Raw genomic sequence first — 18,552 nt, 5'->3', positions numbered from 1 at the left:
GCATCTAATCCCAACGTCGTTGTTCTCACGGATTCCCAGAACGCCTGTCGCAACTTAAACAATGGGTTGATTCACAGGTTAGGGAGGTCATTGCTGACTAAGCATCCACCCAGCCAAGCCCCAGTCATCTGGTTTCCTGGTCACCTGGAAACACCAGGCGGAAATGAGACTGCCGACAGGTATGCCCGAGCTCTATACTGGGCGTTTCCCCCAGATGACCATGGAGGGTGCTGCGACCCAATAGCTTCAGCAGTGTATGCTGACAATCTCAAGCCATACAGAACAGCCAGGCAAGTGTGCCCAACACCACATAAATCTCTTAAGTTAGAAGAGAACACCCTTAGGAGGCTACAAACACACATACCCAACGCCAGCTATAGGTTACACCAGTGGTACCCCACACTATACTCTCCGCAATGCCCACACTGGAGAGGTAGCTAACCTCTACCTCATGGTGTGGGCATGCCAATTCAATCCCATAGTTGACCCCGTTCCAAACCCATCAGAAGTGCAGTGGGAGGCTATTCTGCTCAGCGATGATTCTGACCGTCAGCATTGGCTGTTGGGGAGGGTCAGCGCGGCAGCAATATCCAGTGGACTACCAGACTAGGCGGCCCACCCACATGGTCTACAAGACTCTGTAAATAAAAATGTTTTCAATCAATTGCCGATAATTGGCTGGAAGTCTTTGGCCAACTATTAACCAGTGTAATTGGCAGCCAACTAAGGCCCACCATGGCTCACCGAGAATACCGGCTGTGGAGCTCTGCCCAACCTTTTACCGATGTTGGGCTATCAACCAATTTCATTTGGAGAGCATGTCTGTGTGTAGGGAGAATGATTTTGCAGACCTCCATTTCAGAAGCATTAGGATAGAAAGCTCGTCTAGTTGGAGACTATGCGTGATGAAAATTTGTGGATGCATGCCCTCTATTTCTGTGCTTGTGAAGTTTGTGCTAAAAATTGTCCCCATGAATATTTTTTTAGCATCCATGGCCACGCCCTCAAAAGCAACAGCTAATAAGCGTTGGAAAATGCAGTTGCAAGGCTGGCATTCAGTGACATGGCAATCATACTGCTGTTGAGCGCTATTAATATAAACAACTACAAGGAGGCATGCGACATCAGAGGACATAATAATTTGAGCCTTAGGTTCCTTTGAATGCTATTATAACTTGAATCAGCAAGCAACACCTCTTTTCTGCACCTGCAAGCAGGACAGTGAAGGAGAGGATGCCAGCGGTGTGAACAGGACACACACTAGTTGGGACGTGGCGGACTGAATGTACCCCGCCACCAACGTGCCCAAACACAGGGTCCGAAATGACTGCCAGGAGAGAGAGAGGCGGTGCTGGTGCAGTGAGAGAAAACTTGAGATGCTACACATTTATCAGTTCAGTTCAGTTCAGTTGTGTCCGACTCTTCGTGACCCTATAGACCATGTCACGCCACGCTTTCCGGTCTCTCACTATCTTCCTAACATCACATAACTTCATCTGCAGCGCCTCGAGGATGCCATCTAACCATCGCGTTCACTGCCTACCCCTTCTCCGGCGACCCTCAACCTTTCCCAACATCAAATCTTTCTCCAGCGACTCCTCTCTTCTCATCAGATGACCAAAGTATCTGAGCTTTAACTTTAGAATTTGACCCTCCAATGAGCAGTCGGGGTTTATGGTCGACAGTATCGACTGATTTGATCTTCTGGCAGTCCAAGGAACTCTCAAGAGTCTCCGCCAGCACCACAATTCAAACGCGTCAATTCTTCGACGGTCAGCCTTCTTCACAGTCCAACTCTCGCATCCATACATCACAACTGGAAATACCATAGCATGAGTTATACGGATCTTGGTTGACAGACTGTCTCTGCTCTTTACAAGGCGGTCAAGGCTAACCATGGCTCTCCATCCCAGAAGCAGGCATCTCCTAATTTCATGGCTGCAGTCTCCTTCCGGGGTAATCTTGGAGCCCAAGAAGAGAAAATCTGTCACAGCTTCCACTTCTTGTCCCTTGATGCTCCAGGACTTGATAGGGCAAGACGCCATGATCTTTGTCTTTTTAATGTTCAGTTTAAGCCCAAACTTCTCACTCTCTTCTTGTACGCGCATCTGAAGTCTCTTGAGTTCCACTTCACTTTCTGCCATTAAAGTGGTATCATCCGCATACCTAAGGTTGTTGATACGTTTTCCAGCAATCTTCACTCCAGCTGAAGACTCGTCCAGACCGGCCTTCCTCATGATGCACTCTGCATATAGGTTAAATAGGCAGGGCGACAGTATGCAGCCTTGCCTCACTCCTTTCTCAATCGGAAACCAATCAGTAAGACCATGCCCAATTCTGGCTGTGGCCTCTTGCCTTTCATATAGGTTCCTGAGGAGACAGATGAGGTGAATTGGAACTCCCATCTCTTGGAGAGCTTGCCACAATCTGCTGTGATCTACACAGTCAAATGCTTTCGCATAATCAATTTCGCATAATTTATAGAAACATTGTCACTTTACAGCTTTTTCTCGAAAACCACCTGCAGGTAAGCAAATTCACTGTTGTCCAGCAACAAGGTTTCCTCATGCATTCAGATCCATATCGAGCCTTATGCAATTGGCTTCAACCAGCTCTCTTAGTCTGATTCATATGCTTGCAAATGACAATTTAAATTTCCAGTAGTGGCAAAGTAAATATGAAGCAGCCTCATTCTTTTTAGAAATTTTTACACAAAGCATACAGCTTGTTCAGTCAAAAAGACGTCGCTGTAACCCAGAATTTATAAAAACGGTGCCAGAGGAAATACACGCGATCCAGTATCAAAATTGTGACGCAACTGTTTCTTGTGCAGTGTTCAGTGTGGTGTCGTACCATTTTGCATCCATCTGGTAGTCACGCTGAAGGCTAGTCCGCGATAGAGATTTGAACAGATGACAAATGTACCTCGGTTAACTGTAGGTGTCCACCATGGTGCGAGGCAGATACTGTACTTCCTTCCTCCAAAAACCAACTTAGTCTAAAAATATATGAGTATTTGTGCAATGCAAACGTGTTGTTAAAGGTGCTATTGCGCCTATATTTAAGGCGAAGCTTATGCGGCCCCCTAATTTTTAAGCTCCCTTAAGCAGTCATTTTAAACAATTTAACCTGCATGACCAGCATAAAACGTGCCACAAGGAAAATTCTGTAGCATCATCATTTGTTAGCAGAAACCCTTTTATCGCAAGCTACACCCCTTCGCCTTTTCATGTTACTGTGGCACAATTTTGAAGCAAATGTAAACTTTTATTCCATACATCAGTAGTGTCACATACAGCATGGAATGATTGTGCTATAATATAAAACTGGTATCATGACGTTGCATAGACTGAAATGTATGTGTGTAGACGTTGTGTATAGTTAATCGCATACAGTGTACAGAGGTGTGTACATCTTGAACAGAAAGAGTCCAATGCACGATGCATGTTTTCCTGCAGTAAATGCAACTTGCCTTACGATTTATTTAGCAGGAAATTGCAATCTGGAATTTGCTACAACAGTTTTGCACAATATAACACTACTGTATTGAACAAGGCTTGTTATGGATTGAGCATACAAAAGGCCTCATCTCTGCAGACACACGTGCGACAGCAACCGAAAGTAGTCTGATCAAAGACCTCGTGCCCACTCTAGCCAAATCCTCTGGTAGTCTCTTGCAACCTCTGCTGCACTAGGTCGTTGATCTGGCTGACGCAGCTTGCACCGGCGATGCACCGAGAAAAGGTGAAACTTGAAGCTTTCAGCTTCTCGTGTTAGCCCCAGGAACCAGAGACAGACATCTGGGATTTTCCAAATGTCACATGCAGTGCTGCACAATGACTCATGTCGCATACTTCCGCGCTGTTCTGGTGCCAACAGATCTCCGTGTAGTGGTGGCGAACCACAACCGGCCATCTCGCTGCGAGTGGCATACGGTAGGGCATCAAGGTCATTGACACGCAAGGTCAAGTCTGGATGGACTAAGTATTGCGACAGTGTTTTGAGTAATGTGTTGGAATCGCACATGACACGATTGTGGCTGTGTAGATACTCCAGAATGGTAACATAGCTGAGGCAGAGGGAAAATCGCCGAAACAAGGTGTTGTACCTGGAGAGAAATATAAAAAAATAAATAAGTAAATAAATAAATAAAGGCTGAGAAAGCATCAACAATGTAACTGCACTATGGCAGTGACAGTAGCAAACTTCATAAAAACGCCGGTTACGTGTTAATTGAAATTGTACTCTGTACAATGTTTTGGAGCAATGCAGAAAAATTACGAAGGTGAACTCTGAGCATTCAGGCCTGTGTAGTACTGAGGGTGCACGAGAAAATCTTTTTAGTCCCAGTTACAGTGGTCATGTAAATGTTATCTGGCAAGTTAACAGATAGAAAGGGGCTTGTGCATAGAACTTACCTAAGAAGTTTTGTGGTGAAGAGAGTCTGCAGATCAGCAGCAGCCCCAAGTGAGAAATACTCGGTGACAAGAGTATTGCCACATGACCCCATGTACTGAACTGTGTAATCAGCATGGCCTAAAAGCTGGTGCATATACAAGTTGTGCTGAAAGTCTGGCTGGAGACGTGGGTCCGTCAAATTTGACAAAACGACCGTGTATTGTTTCCACTTCGCGAGGTATATCTGTAAAGCGCGAGAACAGCAGAATCCGTATGAATACATGTTGACCGCTGCACGCCTTCAAATTACAGCAAAATATAGCGGCTGCACGCACTGCAGCAATGCCATATGCACTTTTTATCTAGAACAAACGCATAATGAATCTGCAATGCCAAGAAAGGAATTTCAATTTCAACGTACAAAAAATCGCGCGGTACATCACTCTGACATTTCAAACGGTGCATGAGAGTGACAGCAGCACAAAATGAGAATAAAACCAGACACACGTTTTTGACAGTGCCCGATGCTAGGAGATCTAGCACGCGAATATCGTTTTTTATATCCTCGCAGGACAACGAAGGGTGACAAACAGGCATCCCGGGAAGCCCGAAACTGCCGTTAGGACACACTGGCCTGCACGATAAACTAGCCTGCTCCGTAACGTCTTCCCAACATTTCAGATTCCGTTCGCTACGTTTTCTTGGATATCGCCATATAAGTGAACAAACGACTATACAGAATACGGATATCTTCAAACACAAACTGCTGCACCAGATCATGCACGGTACCACACGCGGTACTATGCCAAGGCGCGCAGCGCATGCTTCCCTGCGTAGCACAGAATGCAAGACGCAAGCACGCAGGCGCTTGACATGCTTGACAGCTTAGCGGCTTGGCTAGCCAAAGATAACATTAAAGGATTAAAGTAATTTGATTAAAGTAGCTGTGTTGACACGCATTTATTAAAACAGTTTTTTTAGTACAGATTCAGTTATGGCACTTGTGGAACGTATGCTGTAAAAAAAACGCTTTTTTGTGGAATGTTCGCATCGCGTTTTTAAAGATCGCTTTGCGAGCATGTTTTGGCGCGCACTTCGCCTGCCGGATTCTATGTTGAGCAGTTGCTGTCCTCGGTGTCACTACTTCACCATTTGGCACGAACGAAAACTTTAGTTTCGGGCCTTCTAAGCACTTCTGAGGATTTTGACTTCTGCGTTATTCGATCTCTGATGTGTTAAACTAGCGAAAGCTGCGGCGGGCCAGCACTCATGGATAACGAAGCGATTCTCGGAAAAATAAGAAGATATATTTCAACCAAGAATTTAAAACCTGTAAGTTTTTACAGTTCGCCGTCTTCCTGCGGTTTAATTTCATCTATCCAATGCCGCCTTCGTTCCACTTTTAAGGTGCAGAACTACTTGCTTAACGATGCGGTGAAAGGTGGATCAAACATATCTGCAATCGTGAAAAATGTGATCCAAGGTAAATTTTGCTCCTGTTTTAAGCGAAAACTCGGTTAAAACAAGCAAACTTGCAATTTATTGGTGCGGTGCTGCTCATTCTACAGAACTCCCCGACGATGACTTCGGAAGGGAACAGCATAAGGAGATATTCGAAACCGTCCTTTCGATACTCAAGAAGTACGACCTTTCACCTGCGATATGCTCGTCGCTTGTCGGGGTACTCAATTCGGAGGTGAGTAACTTATGAGTCCTGGTTTGGCCAGGCATTGACATCTAATGTGTTCAACTAGAATTGCGTAATTGTTTGTGCGAGGTTCACTTTTTGAAAAGATCGAACTTGATACAGTACAGGAAGAAAGCACTGCCATGAATGATCATGCTTTTGAAGTATTTTTGCATCGACTCGCTTGCCCTACACCTGTCTCACAACTTGTTCTCAGCGGAGTAGAAGTGCTACGAACAAGGCAACGGCTCTGGGGACGGCGTGATTTAGCGCTACAATTTCGGTTGCCGTCACTTCGCGCTTGCGCGGAGCTTTCACTCCATCGCGAACAAATTATTAAATGGTTCAGATCACTGTATTTTTCTTCAGTCAAGCCTCCCTAGCGCAGGTAAAATGCCAGTAAGGTGTGAAATGAGATCATGCATCTTCATCTTAGCAACTTAGCATAGTTGGCGACCCCTTTGTTTAAGTGCGCTGTTACGTCCTATCGAACTCACCTTTAGCTTGTGAGTATGCAAGCACAGTTGTTTTTAAAAAGTAACAATTGACCTGATTGATCGTGAAATAGTGAGGAATTTAAGCAGTGAAACTTGCATGAAATTTAACGTGTAGGGACAAAATTTTCAGTCATTAAAAGTTGCCACAAAAGGGCCTTTAATTACTATTGTGGCTCTCAAAAATGGGACCAGCGTGTGCCTTTAAATTCTTTGTGCAGGTGAACAACCTGTCCATCAACACGCGCGCAGCTTTTGTTTATGATCTTTTGGATTCCCTGAAGGATGGAACCTCATTAGAAAGAAGGTGAGTGAAGACAGTGCAATTTGTTCTTTTTTGTTAGTGCCAAAAGATTTAATTGTTTTTATTTTTATTATTAATTATTATTATAATTATATTTTAACTTTAAACTTTATTTTCGAATCTTACTGTCCCACGTTCAATTCTATTTCTTTATTGTATTTCGCTGTATTTCTAGCCTGTGTTTTAAGTACCACGCACTTGTTGCGCCTGGAATGGTTGTTTATTTTATGTATATTTCTATTACTATAATCAATGTCAGTTATTTGTTTTTTTCTCTCTATCTATCTATTGTTTTTTTTTTTTTCGTGATGTGCTTTACAATTCTCTTACTGTGTACATAAGACGTGCTACTCATTGATTTCTTTCTTTTCATGACACTTTTCGTCTCTGTTTCATTTCATGTGTTATTTGTTTCTTTTTATGTGTTCTATCTGTGTGTGTAAAACTTGTGCGTGCATTTTCATTTTTTTTTTTTTTTTTGTGCTGCAGCACGAAGACCACATGGTTGTTCCTGCGCACATTAAATAAAGATTGATTATTATTATTATTTCTATTTGCTGTGCATTTCAGATGGCTTGAGGTCCTTCCAGATCTGCTGACAAGCATTTCTCAGTGCGACACCGTTGCTGTGAGGGGAGACAAGCTGTCTGGAGGGCAGTTCAAAAAGCTGGTCGTAGATAACCTCTGCTCTTGTTCATGGGAACCAAAATGGGCCACACCACTAGCACGCATTCTGAGGTGGGGCAGGGCTATAACCTTTCTGTCTTAGAATGTTTTCTTCTCTTCAGTAGCCTTTTATACATTAGACACCTAAACAAAGGCAATGTAGGGCCCGGTGTTGTGTGTTCACCCACGCTTTTCTCCTTGTCAAGATAGTGGTCTTAACAGTAAGCTGTACCAGTTGTTATGCATTTCAGGCAGCATGTTTTTAGGTGTGCTGCTGCCTTTTTTCCACAAAGATTGAATTTTGCAGTCTGTGTTATATAGCAATGCATTTAGTAGCATTGGTATTAGCGAGGCTCATCTAGTAGAAATGGAAATATGCCATTGTTTGTAAGTGAGCCGCTAAGAATAATAGAGGAATTAGCCCACTGAACTAGCATTGCTATTTGCTCGGAAGGAACAGGATGGGCAACCCTGCCTTTGACCCTTGATCTCTTCTTTCATTTCTCTTTCTGGCTTGTTGTGATCCTGGCTGTATCATCTGGCTAAAATCATGTTGGTGTGGGCTAAGTTTAAAGCAGAATGAGCAGGGATAAATGTTTTTCTGTGTTTTCACATCTTTAACCTTTGCTTTCAGTATGTAACTATAATATTCAGCGCCTCTTTTTGCTGCTTATTTTTAGCATAGTTTTCAAAAAGTAATAATTTGGAGAATGCTAGCAGGAGTCTCTTTGTTGGATGTGATAGGCATTAAATTACTCAGAAGCTCCACATGTTAAGATGTTTTGACACCATGCATGTTAATATTGCATAGCCGTAGTTTGGGGTAGACTGGAATCTCATTTATATTATTCTCATGAGACTCGAAAATTACAATTTATTGTCCACAAATCATATTATCTAAACAGGCCCCAAAAGGTCACAAATGAAACGTACCTGGCACATAACTTACCTTTATTACAGTGCTTTGAATAGCCTGTCATTTGTGCTGGATTTCTTGTTTCTTAATGTCCAGAATTAAGCTTTTCTGAAACTCATAGAAACCAGTTGCAGCTTCATTGCTTAGCTCCGCAACCGCAACAAAGCCGCGGACAGCAACTGAAACTTGTCGCTCTGCTAACTTCACAGAGAGCCCCTTGCCTGTAGGAGATCTGTCGAAGAATAAACATATGGAAATATTATCGCTGCGCAGGGTATTGGCAGGTTGCCAAGGTCGGTGCTGTGGATAGCCAGCCGCAGCAGGACTCAAGGACTCAAAACTGAAAGGCCTGCTACGAAAAATTGAAAACAAAAAATTAAAAAGAGAATTCTCAACGACAAAAGTTGAAGGGGGTGGGGGGTTCATTACGCGAGGAAATAGCACTGAGACATCCGCCATGTGCATTACCGCTACTGTGGCTACTTGCCCCCCGCCCCCTCTCTTTCAAGCACTTTTTTGCCGCATTTTGGAAGGAAATTTGGACCCACACTAGTTTTTTATATATTTTTGCAATCATGTTATCCAAACTAGCGTGAAAATATCACGTTAGCCGTACAAAATTGCATTGCCTCTACAGGGCGAGCCAGCAATGAAAAAGAAAAAAAAAGTATTACGTTAATAACACAAACATATCAATGAGATTTCACTATATTGGGAATTCCATAGCAGAGTGGGCAGAATCAGTTCTGCCCACCTGCCATTCTTTAGCATATGCCGTCAGATTAAAGCAGTGGCTGCATAGGGGACCGTTTGTTTTGGATTAAATGGCATCAGTCATACAGTGGTGCAAATGAATTTGCCTGACTTGACGTGCTGCCCAACTTTGGAGTGAGTTCTCTGATGAAGTAAAAAGCAGGAGAGGCATAGTTGTTGCTGCTGCTCCTTTATTTTAAAAGAAAGTAGGAATTTTGTTTTCTTTTATTTCATTTGCCTTATTTTAAATTTCATACAGTCTTTAACAAACCTGTGACCCTGTGCTCATCACAAGAGTGCCATAGCCTCTGAATCACTGCATTTCATGCTAAAATATTATGAATTGATGATTGCTTGATCATTCTGGGCAGATAAGAGATGCGCAGCTTTAAAGTCGTGCATTTACTTTTGTCAAATAACTTTCAGTGAGATACCTCTTGATGCATCGGAGCTTGAATTAGCAGTTCCCAAGATGATGAGGATCCTTCCAAGCCTGGAGCTAGCTGAAGTGCCTCCCCTCGTCTATCAACTTTTGCTTTTCTCTAACCAGGTGAGTTAAGGTCATTTATTCTGCCCTCATTATGGCTTGTGACTTGTGATGTGTTGTACTAAATGTGAATACTTTCTTGCAGGAATGCACTGAGTTCCTAATAGAGTCTGTTATAAAATTCTTCAGAGAAAAGGATTTGGAGATGGAAGAAGAGTTTGGGTTTGTAAAAATTAAGTTTTTTCATTTATTGGTGTTGCATGAAGCCTCACGTGCACCTTTTATGCCGATTGTTATTTGTTGTAGGGCATCCGATGAGAGGAGGAAGGAGAACCTTGAACAGATAGAGGCCACTGTTGTTCTTCACATTGTGTTTGCTGCACGTCAGAACCCAACCATCATCAATTTCTTTATCAAAATGCTGAAGGTGAGTTCAGTACTTGAGCCTGGCAATGCAGCACTTGCACTGAAAAAGAAATAAATTCAAGGAAAGTCAAATCTCACTATTATGAATATCAGGGTAACAATATTGATCTTTTTCCGAAATATTTTGAACAAATACATGCAATATTTATTTTATATATTGAAAGCAGTTGGCCGTAAAATAGGTATTTCAAACTCCCGAGTGCCTGGTATGATGCCCGTTTGGATGGCCAGTGTTCGTGCAGAGATTTGCACTTTTATCTCTCACTAGTATCCTTATCTCGTACTCACCAACGGCACCAAGGTAGGTATCGCTGTGCAGACAGTTTGTAGCCAGGTGTTCAACACGCGTTCACCAGCCGTTGTAGGCGGGGGGTAAAAACTGCAGTAACTTTCCACTCTGACTAACCATTTTCTACGCGACATGGCAGAAATGCAGGCAAGCCACCCTAGCTTGTGCTTGGCCTGCTGTCGTAGCTTACTGGCGGTGCTACTATGTCGGGAAGCAAACATAACTGGCGGCCATTTTATTGTGAAAGCAATACTACGCCAGGTCTAACCGCTCGTCGCTGTGTGCCGTGTCCGTGTTCGTGGTCCCCGAGCTGGCGCTGCGCCTGACAGAAGAATGCTCGGTCACCCGCAGCTCATGCTTTCACTCCATATTCGGTTCAGCAGCGTAGAATCCTTCCAAGTTTTTTGCAGTCTCAGTAATTGCTGCAAGCAACTTTGAAATGGCGCTAAAGCTTCAGAGGAAGTCTCCCTGGTTCTCTGTCCCTGAGCTGCCGTTTTTATACTGGCTAAATTGTGCGGCTTCTGCTCATGTTTGTGATGATATTATATTATGAATTTCAGCTACATCAAACTATTTTAGGATTTTTGCTGTTTGCTCATAACAAAACTGTCTAGTTCAGAACAAAGGTATTAACTCTGCCCAGAGCATGGTACTATCGTGCTCAGTGTGAGCTACACTGCGCGAGTGCTTTGGAAAGCCCTATCGCAGTGTAACACACACTGAGCATGATAATACATCTGTAGTGTGTATGCTTCAACTTGCGGGCCTTGCAGCTAGTTAATAGGTACTTAGAAACAGCTCCGCGAAAGCGGCAAGAACAGCAAAAGGAATGCTGACACACAAATGCAATTTATCAGTTTTTCATAGTATGTGTGGGTTGTTCGTTTATTTCACTGTCCTTGTTCTTTTTGCACACCTGTTTCCAAGCATCTGATTTAGTTTATCTAGCCAAACAAGTTTTATTGTAGATAATAAAAACTAATTTAGTCAGATGTCTTACTATTGGGGTTATTGTGCAGTTTACTTCGTTAAATTGTGGAAACCTAATGTGGCAGACATATTTATGGTGCACCCATCAAAGTACTATACCAAATTTATGCACACCCAAACCTGAAATGACTTGGCAGTGAAGGTAGTTTCGCCATATCAAGTTTGTTGTGCCTATAAGGTATGCGAATGTACCATTTATCAATATGTGCTATATATCGTTTATCATAGCATAAAGTGCTGGTCTTTCTTTTGCTTTTCTTGAACAGGCTAGGCAGGTGAAGGCTGAGTTTGTCTTTGGCCAGTTTACACTGACACTTGCTTTGGCACTTGCCAAGACACGTCATTTCACTGAGCAGGTAAGGGAAGTGCATGTGCGTGTGTGCACATGCTGGCGCGCGCGCGCGCGCGTGTGTGTGTGTGTGTGTGTGCGCGCGCGCGTGCTTGCGTATATATATGTGCACACATGTGCTCATGTACATGGGCATCTTGTCACTTATGCTTCTTATTTGCCAGGTACTTGATGTTCTGAAATCATCAGCATCATTCCATATTCAGAGGCAAGCTAAGTATAGAGAGTATATGTGGATTCGAGAAATGATTCCTGTGCCAAAAGACATCAAGCAACTAATTGTGAATATGATTCAGCACAGGTATGTATGTTTATCTTAATTTTTTGCAGCTTTGTGTGTGACGTTTTTGTAATAGATAAAGTTGAGCTCTTGGTTTTCACTTTGTTCAGGGAATAAAATGACCAGCCTTACTGCTAAGCAATAACTTAATTAATTTTCAACAAAAGTGTGCTGGTCAGTGCTCAGCTTGTGCCAACATGATCATGTTTTGTAGGTTGCGTTTCAAGTACTATTATTCTTTGACATCAGCGAAGAGAAACTTTGGAGGAAGTCAGCTGCTTTCTTAAATATTTGTGGTGTTGCTTCATAGCTAAATATTTTCTTTTTTACTGTTGCATCTGTCAGAAGTTAGCGTGCTTGGTGATAGCTGTTGTTGTATGGACAGAATTGCAGGGACAGCTTATTTTTGCTATTAGTGCAAAAGCACTCCTATACTCATCACTACCAACCAAGAATCTTGTTGCTCTGATTGGCTAAGCTGTTTCGTGAGGTCAAAGCTATGTGGTCACGTGCGGGTAATTCAAACTAAGTCAGGTGTAGTGGCTTCAATGTGCGAGTCTCCCTGATGGATCTTTCGAGTTTGCCAGCCAACAGAGCCCATGACTGACCAGTGACTGATCCTGACCTCTTGTACTTTCACACTAAAAAAGAACATCATAGCAAATTTGAACCTGTTGGGTTTGAACCCAGGTATTCGGGTTCAGTAGCCAGGTGTCTTAACCACTGAGCCACTGCTCTAGGTGCTTTTCGTCATTATAACCAGCTTTAGGTAGGATTAAACCTCCACCATTCGATGCGACGGCTACCAGATAGCATCACAATAGGGTTAAAACCCGTGGCCTCTGTGATCAAGCGCACTGGTGCACTGGAGCTGATTGCGGAGGCCACAGTTAAACCCGCCATTTGATGCGACAGCTCCCAGATGGCACCACATGCAAGCCTGAAACTAGCGTACGAGGCCCCTAGTCTCAGAAAGTTTGTATAAATTAGTATGTTGTAAAAAACGGCAGTTACACTGTGTTAAAATAAGTAAGACAAAAAAAGCCCGTGCTTTCGCACTGTTCATCGGTTTAACAGAGATAGCTCCTGCCAATTTTAAAAAAATACTTTGTCGATACTAGTTTATTAATAAACTAGTATCGACAAAGTATTTTTTAATATTGGGATCATTAGGGCTCAGTGGGAAAATTGCTGAAAAATAACTTTGGTGGGCCCCAGTCATTATTTATTGATACCATGGCATGAAAAATATGGGGTAATTATTAGTTCTATACTTGTTGGCTAGTCACAGGTCAATTTAAATGGGTACACTTAAATGTTTTGTGGTTTGTACTTTTGGCACCAAAATTGCAGCTAATTAAAAGCTATTTTAAGCTTTTCATTACCTGAAATTTTGGTCCAGATTCAGAGGCAGTGATTCAGAGGCAGTGTTGTGTTACATCGTAAGCTCACGCCCAGCGTGCGCTCTGATGTACAAACCACATGACTGAAGCGTGGGCATCGGAAGAGCGTTTATTGCGATGCAAGCAAAGCTTTTAAAGCCAAAAAAAGCTGGAGAAGGGGGGCGAAGGAAATGCGCTTTCATGGCACTTAATGGGTGCCTGCGTGCAACCGCGAAACGATAAGCCGCAATAGGGCGGCTTTCTGCAATTACATGTTGCCAAGAAAGAATTAAGAAATGAACTAAGTTTTTAGGTTAGAGAGAGTGCACACTGATAATATCCGAGGGGGAAAAAAAAAATAGACATGGGCTGGGAGGAAATATCTTGCATGCAGAACAGGTAACTTGCTGTTTTTTAAGAGCTGTGAAATGGATTAGGGGAGAAAGGAAATATAGCAGTAATACGGAAAGTTGAGCTAGTTGGTACATGAGTTGGTACATGGTACATGAGCTCATAATTTGCAAAGGAAATATAGTGGAGGGTGGCACAAGCTGATCTGGCCGATAAAGGTGGCGAATCTATTGGAATAGGATTGTCATGGCTGGTCAAGACAGGTTTGTTTCAAGACCACCAGTGAGGCTTTTGTTTTTCTGTGGACATTACTGATGATGGTGATAATATGATTGTTTAAAAGTATCTAGATGGTGCATGAAATGTAATGTGTACCTTCATACCTGCTTTTGCTTTCCCATTGTTTTAAATATTTTTTCTCTTTATGCGTATTATTTTGAGGGCAAAGGCCTAGTGCTGATCATTAATTTATTTTCCTCTCCCTCTAGCAAGTGTGGCTGGGAGGAATCATCCCAAAGCCTTGTTGAATTTGGTTTTCTGCTCATCGACATGTACAATCCACGTGCTGGATTTGGGAGAACTGGCAATAGCACTGCTTTCAGCTGCTGCCAGCTGGGACAGGCGATTATCTTTGAGACCTTCAAAGTTAACAAAGACTCGTGTGGCAACATAATGGACCTGGTTGTCGATCGCTTTCTCTCCAAGACATCTGCACCAACAGAGCACTATTTTGGTATGTCCTGGCTGAATCAGCCATCAGTCTAGCACCACTTGAATTCACCTTTTATTTCATGTTGTGGAATGAAAGCAACTCAATGCTAAACTGGTAAAGTTAAGGGTGGTCATACTGTTCTAACTTCCAAGGCAGAAATTAACGTTTGGGGAGACTGAAAATAGCATTCAAAGATTGGGTGTATCGTCATAATTAATAAAAGCTATGGCTGTGAAATTTGCTAGAAATCGTCTAAATAGATACAGCTTGTGCTGTAGCTTAAAACTAGGTTAAAACTTTATCTGGTCTTTATATTATTATTTTTTCCGCTTATGTACTTTTCTTTTTAATCTACTTGGTGCAGAGTATAGAATTTTTTTGTGGAAGTAGAAAAGGGTATGCTACACTACTACAGTTAAAATTGCTTGCCGCTTGCAGGCGTCTATATTTAGGACATCATATAGATTGTGAAAACAGCGTGCTTTTTGGCTCACTGTGCTAAGCAGTTACAGGAACAGCTTTGTCACCTTTTTCATGCATGGCACCGTGCAGGGAGTTAGCTTGTACATCCGCTGTGGTACTTCTGTAGCCAGATGTATTTTAAGCATCAAAATATCCTAATAGTTAGGTTGTAAAAACAGCATGTTTTTTGGCTCACTGTGCTAAGCAGTTGCAGGAACAGCTTTGTCACCTTTGTCATGCACGGCACCGTGCAGGGAGCTGGCACGTACATCCGCTGTGGTACTTCTGTAGCCAGATGTATTTTAAGCATCAAAATATCCCAAATAGTTGTGTGGTTTTATGGCATCACTCAGCAAATAAGAAACTGCCTAGAGGAGAACCCAGTATGATAGGTTGGAAGGTCGTAAGGATAGGCTGTGTGATGCTTTGTCGTCACAGAGCTTTTGATTACTAACATAGATGTCACCACTGTTACCCTAAAAAATGGTCTTGCACAGCCCTCAGAAGGCTTGTATGAAAACTTGACTCAAGTAGGTTCATGGAACAAGTTTTTCATTGTTAGTCAGCTGCCATTCATTGAAGCGGCCTCTAGATGGTGTAATGATTGCATTGCATCATAAATCTTCACCTCCTTTCCCTTGGTGTGTCTACTGTTTCAAATACTTGCCTGCAGTGACTGCCTTTGTGCCACTTTCATGTTGCATATTCAGTTCTTATTCGAAATTTTGTATATTCACACACCCATAATAAGGAATTTTTGCTTAGGACGGGATAATTAGCGGGCCTTAGAATAGATATCCCTTTGTCGTGCAGTTGAAGTAACCTTTCTGATGATGGCTGTAATGACAGTTATGTTATTGTAAATACTTATGTAGTTTGAGCATTTAATAATGTTACCAATTTTTACCATTATGTGGGCATCATGCTGTTCGCTTTTTTTGGTAGGCGATTTTTTTGTCAGCCTCAATGCACCATGCAATACCATATCAATTGGTTCTTTATGCAGCACTAGGTTAGGAGTATCTGCTTGATATATCATACCACTGGCTTCTTTGACACTCTACATCTTTTCCAGCTTACACGCCATGAAAAATAACTTCTGCATGGTTGAAACTTAATTAAAAGCACTTGTCATAAACGGCCCACTGTTGCAGCTTGCTTTTCCTTTCTTGTTGTAAAAAGTAACCTCACGGATATGTATATGAAATGATTTAAGCTAACAATTCAAGCAAGCGGAAATAATGGTCTTCATATGAATCGTTTGCAGCTCATAAGAGCTCATTGCTTGTGTGAAAACCCCTTTAAAGAAAGTCGAGGCCCATTTTCAAGTAAATTTCAAAGTTCTCACGATTAAAGCTGGTGCAGCTTGCCAGACATCCTGAATGGAAGCCAGCATAGTCGGGAAGCATAACACAGAAGGCATTTGTCGTCACTGCTCTTTTAAGTCCTTGCAGGGTAGTCTTAGAAAGCAATGTCAGGTTTTGTCTTTTGCAGTTACTGTCAACTCTTAGGCAGCTCACCAAGCCCTGCACTCACGCTCGGCCGCAATAAGTATCTCCAAATCCAAACTACCAACATTTTTTTTTTTGATGCTTTACGTCTACCCTGAAAAGCTGTAGCATTGTGTTGGTGAAGTACAGTTTTTTTATACTGAAATTTGTTGTATTATGTTGCTGCAGAAAAGATGTGGAAATGTCAGTTTAGGTATTACATACAAGCTGTAGCTGTCGCATTGACTTCATCATAGACAATTCTGGTGACAGCGTCTGAACAGTTAGACCTACTTTCTTTTTAACAAAGAGGATATATTTGCCTTCTTTCAGATCTTCTAGCCCAAATGATTCAAGCCTCACCTCAGCTTCTCGTTCAGTGCCAGGGGCAGATTCAAAAGCTGCTCGGCCACTTACCCAACATGCCTTGTCACAGCACAGTGAAACTGCTCCGTGCGGCAACACCGCTTATCAAGGCATCATCGACACTTCGTGACTGGCTCATGATTATGCTGCGCAAACTGCTTTTTTACCGGTGATTTACAATTTCGTTCCTGTTTCTGTGATTGAACTGGATGGTAAGCTAGGTACTTTCAGCAAGAGAGCCTTGCATAAAACAGTTTAGTGAAGCTACGCTTTTGCAAAAAACATGTAAGCGTAAGCTCTAGGTTCTTCCAAATAAAACATGATTTCAGTGGCACAGTGCATGAACCGTCATTTAGCCTTGTAGCTAAGGGAGATACAGACTGCATGAAAGTTGGTAGATTTTTTAAAATCTGCAGCAGATCATATAAAACTATCACTGTTTTACACAAACTACATTACTTCAGATGGCCAAACTCTGCAAAAGAAGAATAATAATTTTCTTAATAAATCTGCCATTTTTCTGAAATTTGGTAGTTGAAAGGTCAATAGAATGGAAGTCTGAAAATTGAAAACTGTTTAGACAACCTGCTTACATGCATGTAAGCATGTAAGCAGGTGGTAGTTCTTTAACATGGTTGTTTTCTGACATTGTGATTGACACTAACAAGTTCAGTTCAAATTAAGGTTGGTAAGTAACTTGTCAATCTGTTGTCTCATAAGCTTGCTTAACTTGGCAAGCAAAGGTAAGCAATTGACTTCAGCTTCTTTTCTCAGTGTGAACTCTGCTAAGTTCTATCTTTCCTTTAGTTTGTGCACCATAGAACACAATATTGAACTGTCATGTTTACTGTCTGTCTTCAGTGACATTTTACACCTTTTGCTCATCCAGAGAGTTGGAGTGCCGCAAAGTGGCAGTGTCTGGCATCCTTGTCCTGCTTCGTAACCTGAAGCCTCCTGGACCCGTTGGGCGCCTTGGTCGAGAGGCCGACTTCACCTTAAGCCAGGTGAGGACCATTGTTGATGGCACATATATAAGGTTATAGTGAGCCATTAACCATAATTGTCGCTCTTACTCTCTCCATGGATTGATCTAAACTTTACATATTATCAAATAGACAGCATTAATATGTGGCCAATGAGCTTGAATGGCTTGCAAATTGTGGAAAAAAATTTTTTTATGAAACATTGAGCCACCTTGCACATTCCAAAAATAAAAAGAATGGACAGCCTATTGATACAAATGAAGTGACATCATTGCATCCTGCAGTTTGTTTGCTGTTGTTTGTTCACGCCTACTATATAGTCTAGCATGTCTGTGCTTTTGCTGCAACCGCATCTCATTTCTGTCTGCCATGATTGGCTTGACACCTTCTGACTATTGTACACTGAGCCTTATGTGAGAGGGCAAAATACACTGGCAGGAATTATTAACTGTCTGTCTTATGTGATGCCACAGTATCATTTTGTCTTATTTTTTTCTCATAAAAGTGGCAAAATCGTATTCGGTGCAATGTTGAGCTGTGGAAAACACTACATTATTTTTCATTTGCTTGAGCCAGGAAACTGCAGCCTGCCACGGTGGAATTGCAAAATCCATGTATATATGGTTTGATGGTAACCAATTTTTCGTCAGACTAGTAAAATACAAGCATTTCAAATGTAGACGCTGTGAAGTTGTTTTACTTATGTAGTAATGCTGTCACACTTTGCTTTTTTGTATATATAAAAAATTGGAATATACTTTTACATT

General features: G+C 42.1%; 2 protein-coding genes across 3 annotated transcripts in view; one reads left to right on the top strand and one right to left on the bottom strand.

Moving 5' to 3' along the window:
- Positions 1-3,246: 3,246 nt before the first annotated feature.
- Positions 3,247-5,229, bottom strand: LOC146206482 (protein O-mannose kinase-like). Of its 2 annotated transcripts, none has more exons than XM_084591191.1 (3): positions 4,906-5,229; positions 4,419-4,642; positions 3,247-4,108 (listed from the first exon to the last, which is right to left on the bottom strand). In XM_084591191.1, exons 1-3 carry the CDS (start codon positions 5,176-5,178, stop codon positions 3,631-3,633), a joined length of 975 nt encoding a protein of 324 aa, XP_084447317.1. In that variant the 5' UTR covers positions 5,179-5,229; the 3' UTR covers positions 3,247-3,630. The 2 variants fall into 2 exon arrangements, with proteins under 2 accessions (XP_084447317.1, XP_084447318.1); XM_084591192.1 differs by having other exon boundaries at positions 4,820-4,944.
- Positions 5,230-5,469: 240 nt separating this feature from the next.
- Positions 5,470-18,552, top strand: part of FANCI (Fanconi anemia complementation group I) — a 56,027-nt gene continuing 42,944 nt past the window's right edge. Inside the window, exons 1-13 of the mRNA XM_084591190.1 lie at positions 5,470-5,730; positions 5,806-5,881; positions 5,967-6,094; positions 6,801-6,886; positions 7,454-7,621; positions 9,645-9,768; positions 9,851-9,927; positions 10,012-10,132; positions 11,677-11,766; positions 11,924-12,060; positions 14,261-14,505; positions 16,770-16,971; positions 17,692-17,806. Coding sequence (XP_084447316.1) covers positions 5,668-5,730; positions 5,806-5,881; positions 5,967-6,094; positions 6,801-6,886; positions 7,454-7,621; positions 9,645-9,768; positions 9,851-9,927; positions 10,012-10,132; positions 11,677-11,766; positions 11,924-12,060; positions 14,261-14,505; positions 16,770-16,971; positions 17,692-17,806 — 1,632 coding nt within the window. The 5' untranslated portion in view covers positions 5,470-5,667. The remainder of the gene's footprint in view (positions 5,731-5,805; positions 5,882-5,966; positions 6,095-6,800; positions 6,887-7,453; positions 7,622-9,644; positions 9,769-9,850; positions 9,928-10,011; positions 10,133-11,676; positions 11,767-11,923; positions 12,061-14,260; positions 14,506-16,769; positions 16,972-17,691; positions 17,807-18,552) is intronic.

Source organism: Amblyomma maculatum, chromosome 1 (assembly GCF_055883805.1).
Source record: "Amblyomma maculatum isolate TAMU_Amacu chromosome 1, ASM5588380v1, whole genome shotgun sequence".
Taxonomy (NCBI): Eukaryota; Metazoa; Arthropoda; class Arachnida; order Ixodida; family Ixodidae; genus Amblyomma; species Amblyomma maculatum.
The sequence above is the reverse complement of the archived record's forward strand: the minus strand, read 5'-3'. Positions and strand labels throughout refer to the sequence as shown.

Coding starts and splice junctions, on each gene's coding strand:
- LOC146206482 (XM_084591191.1), bottom strand. CDS start 5,178: ATGATCTGGTGCAGCAGTTTGTGTTTGAAGATATCCGTATTCTGTATA. Junction 4,643..4,905: donor CATCGGGCACTGTCAAAAAC/GTGTGTCTGGTT, acceptor CGCGCTTTACAG/ATATACCTCGCGAAGTGGAA. Junction 4,109..4,418: donor TTCACCACAAAACTTCTTAG/GTAAGTTCTATG, acceptor ATTTCTCTCCAG/GTACAACACCTTGTTTCGGC.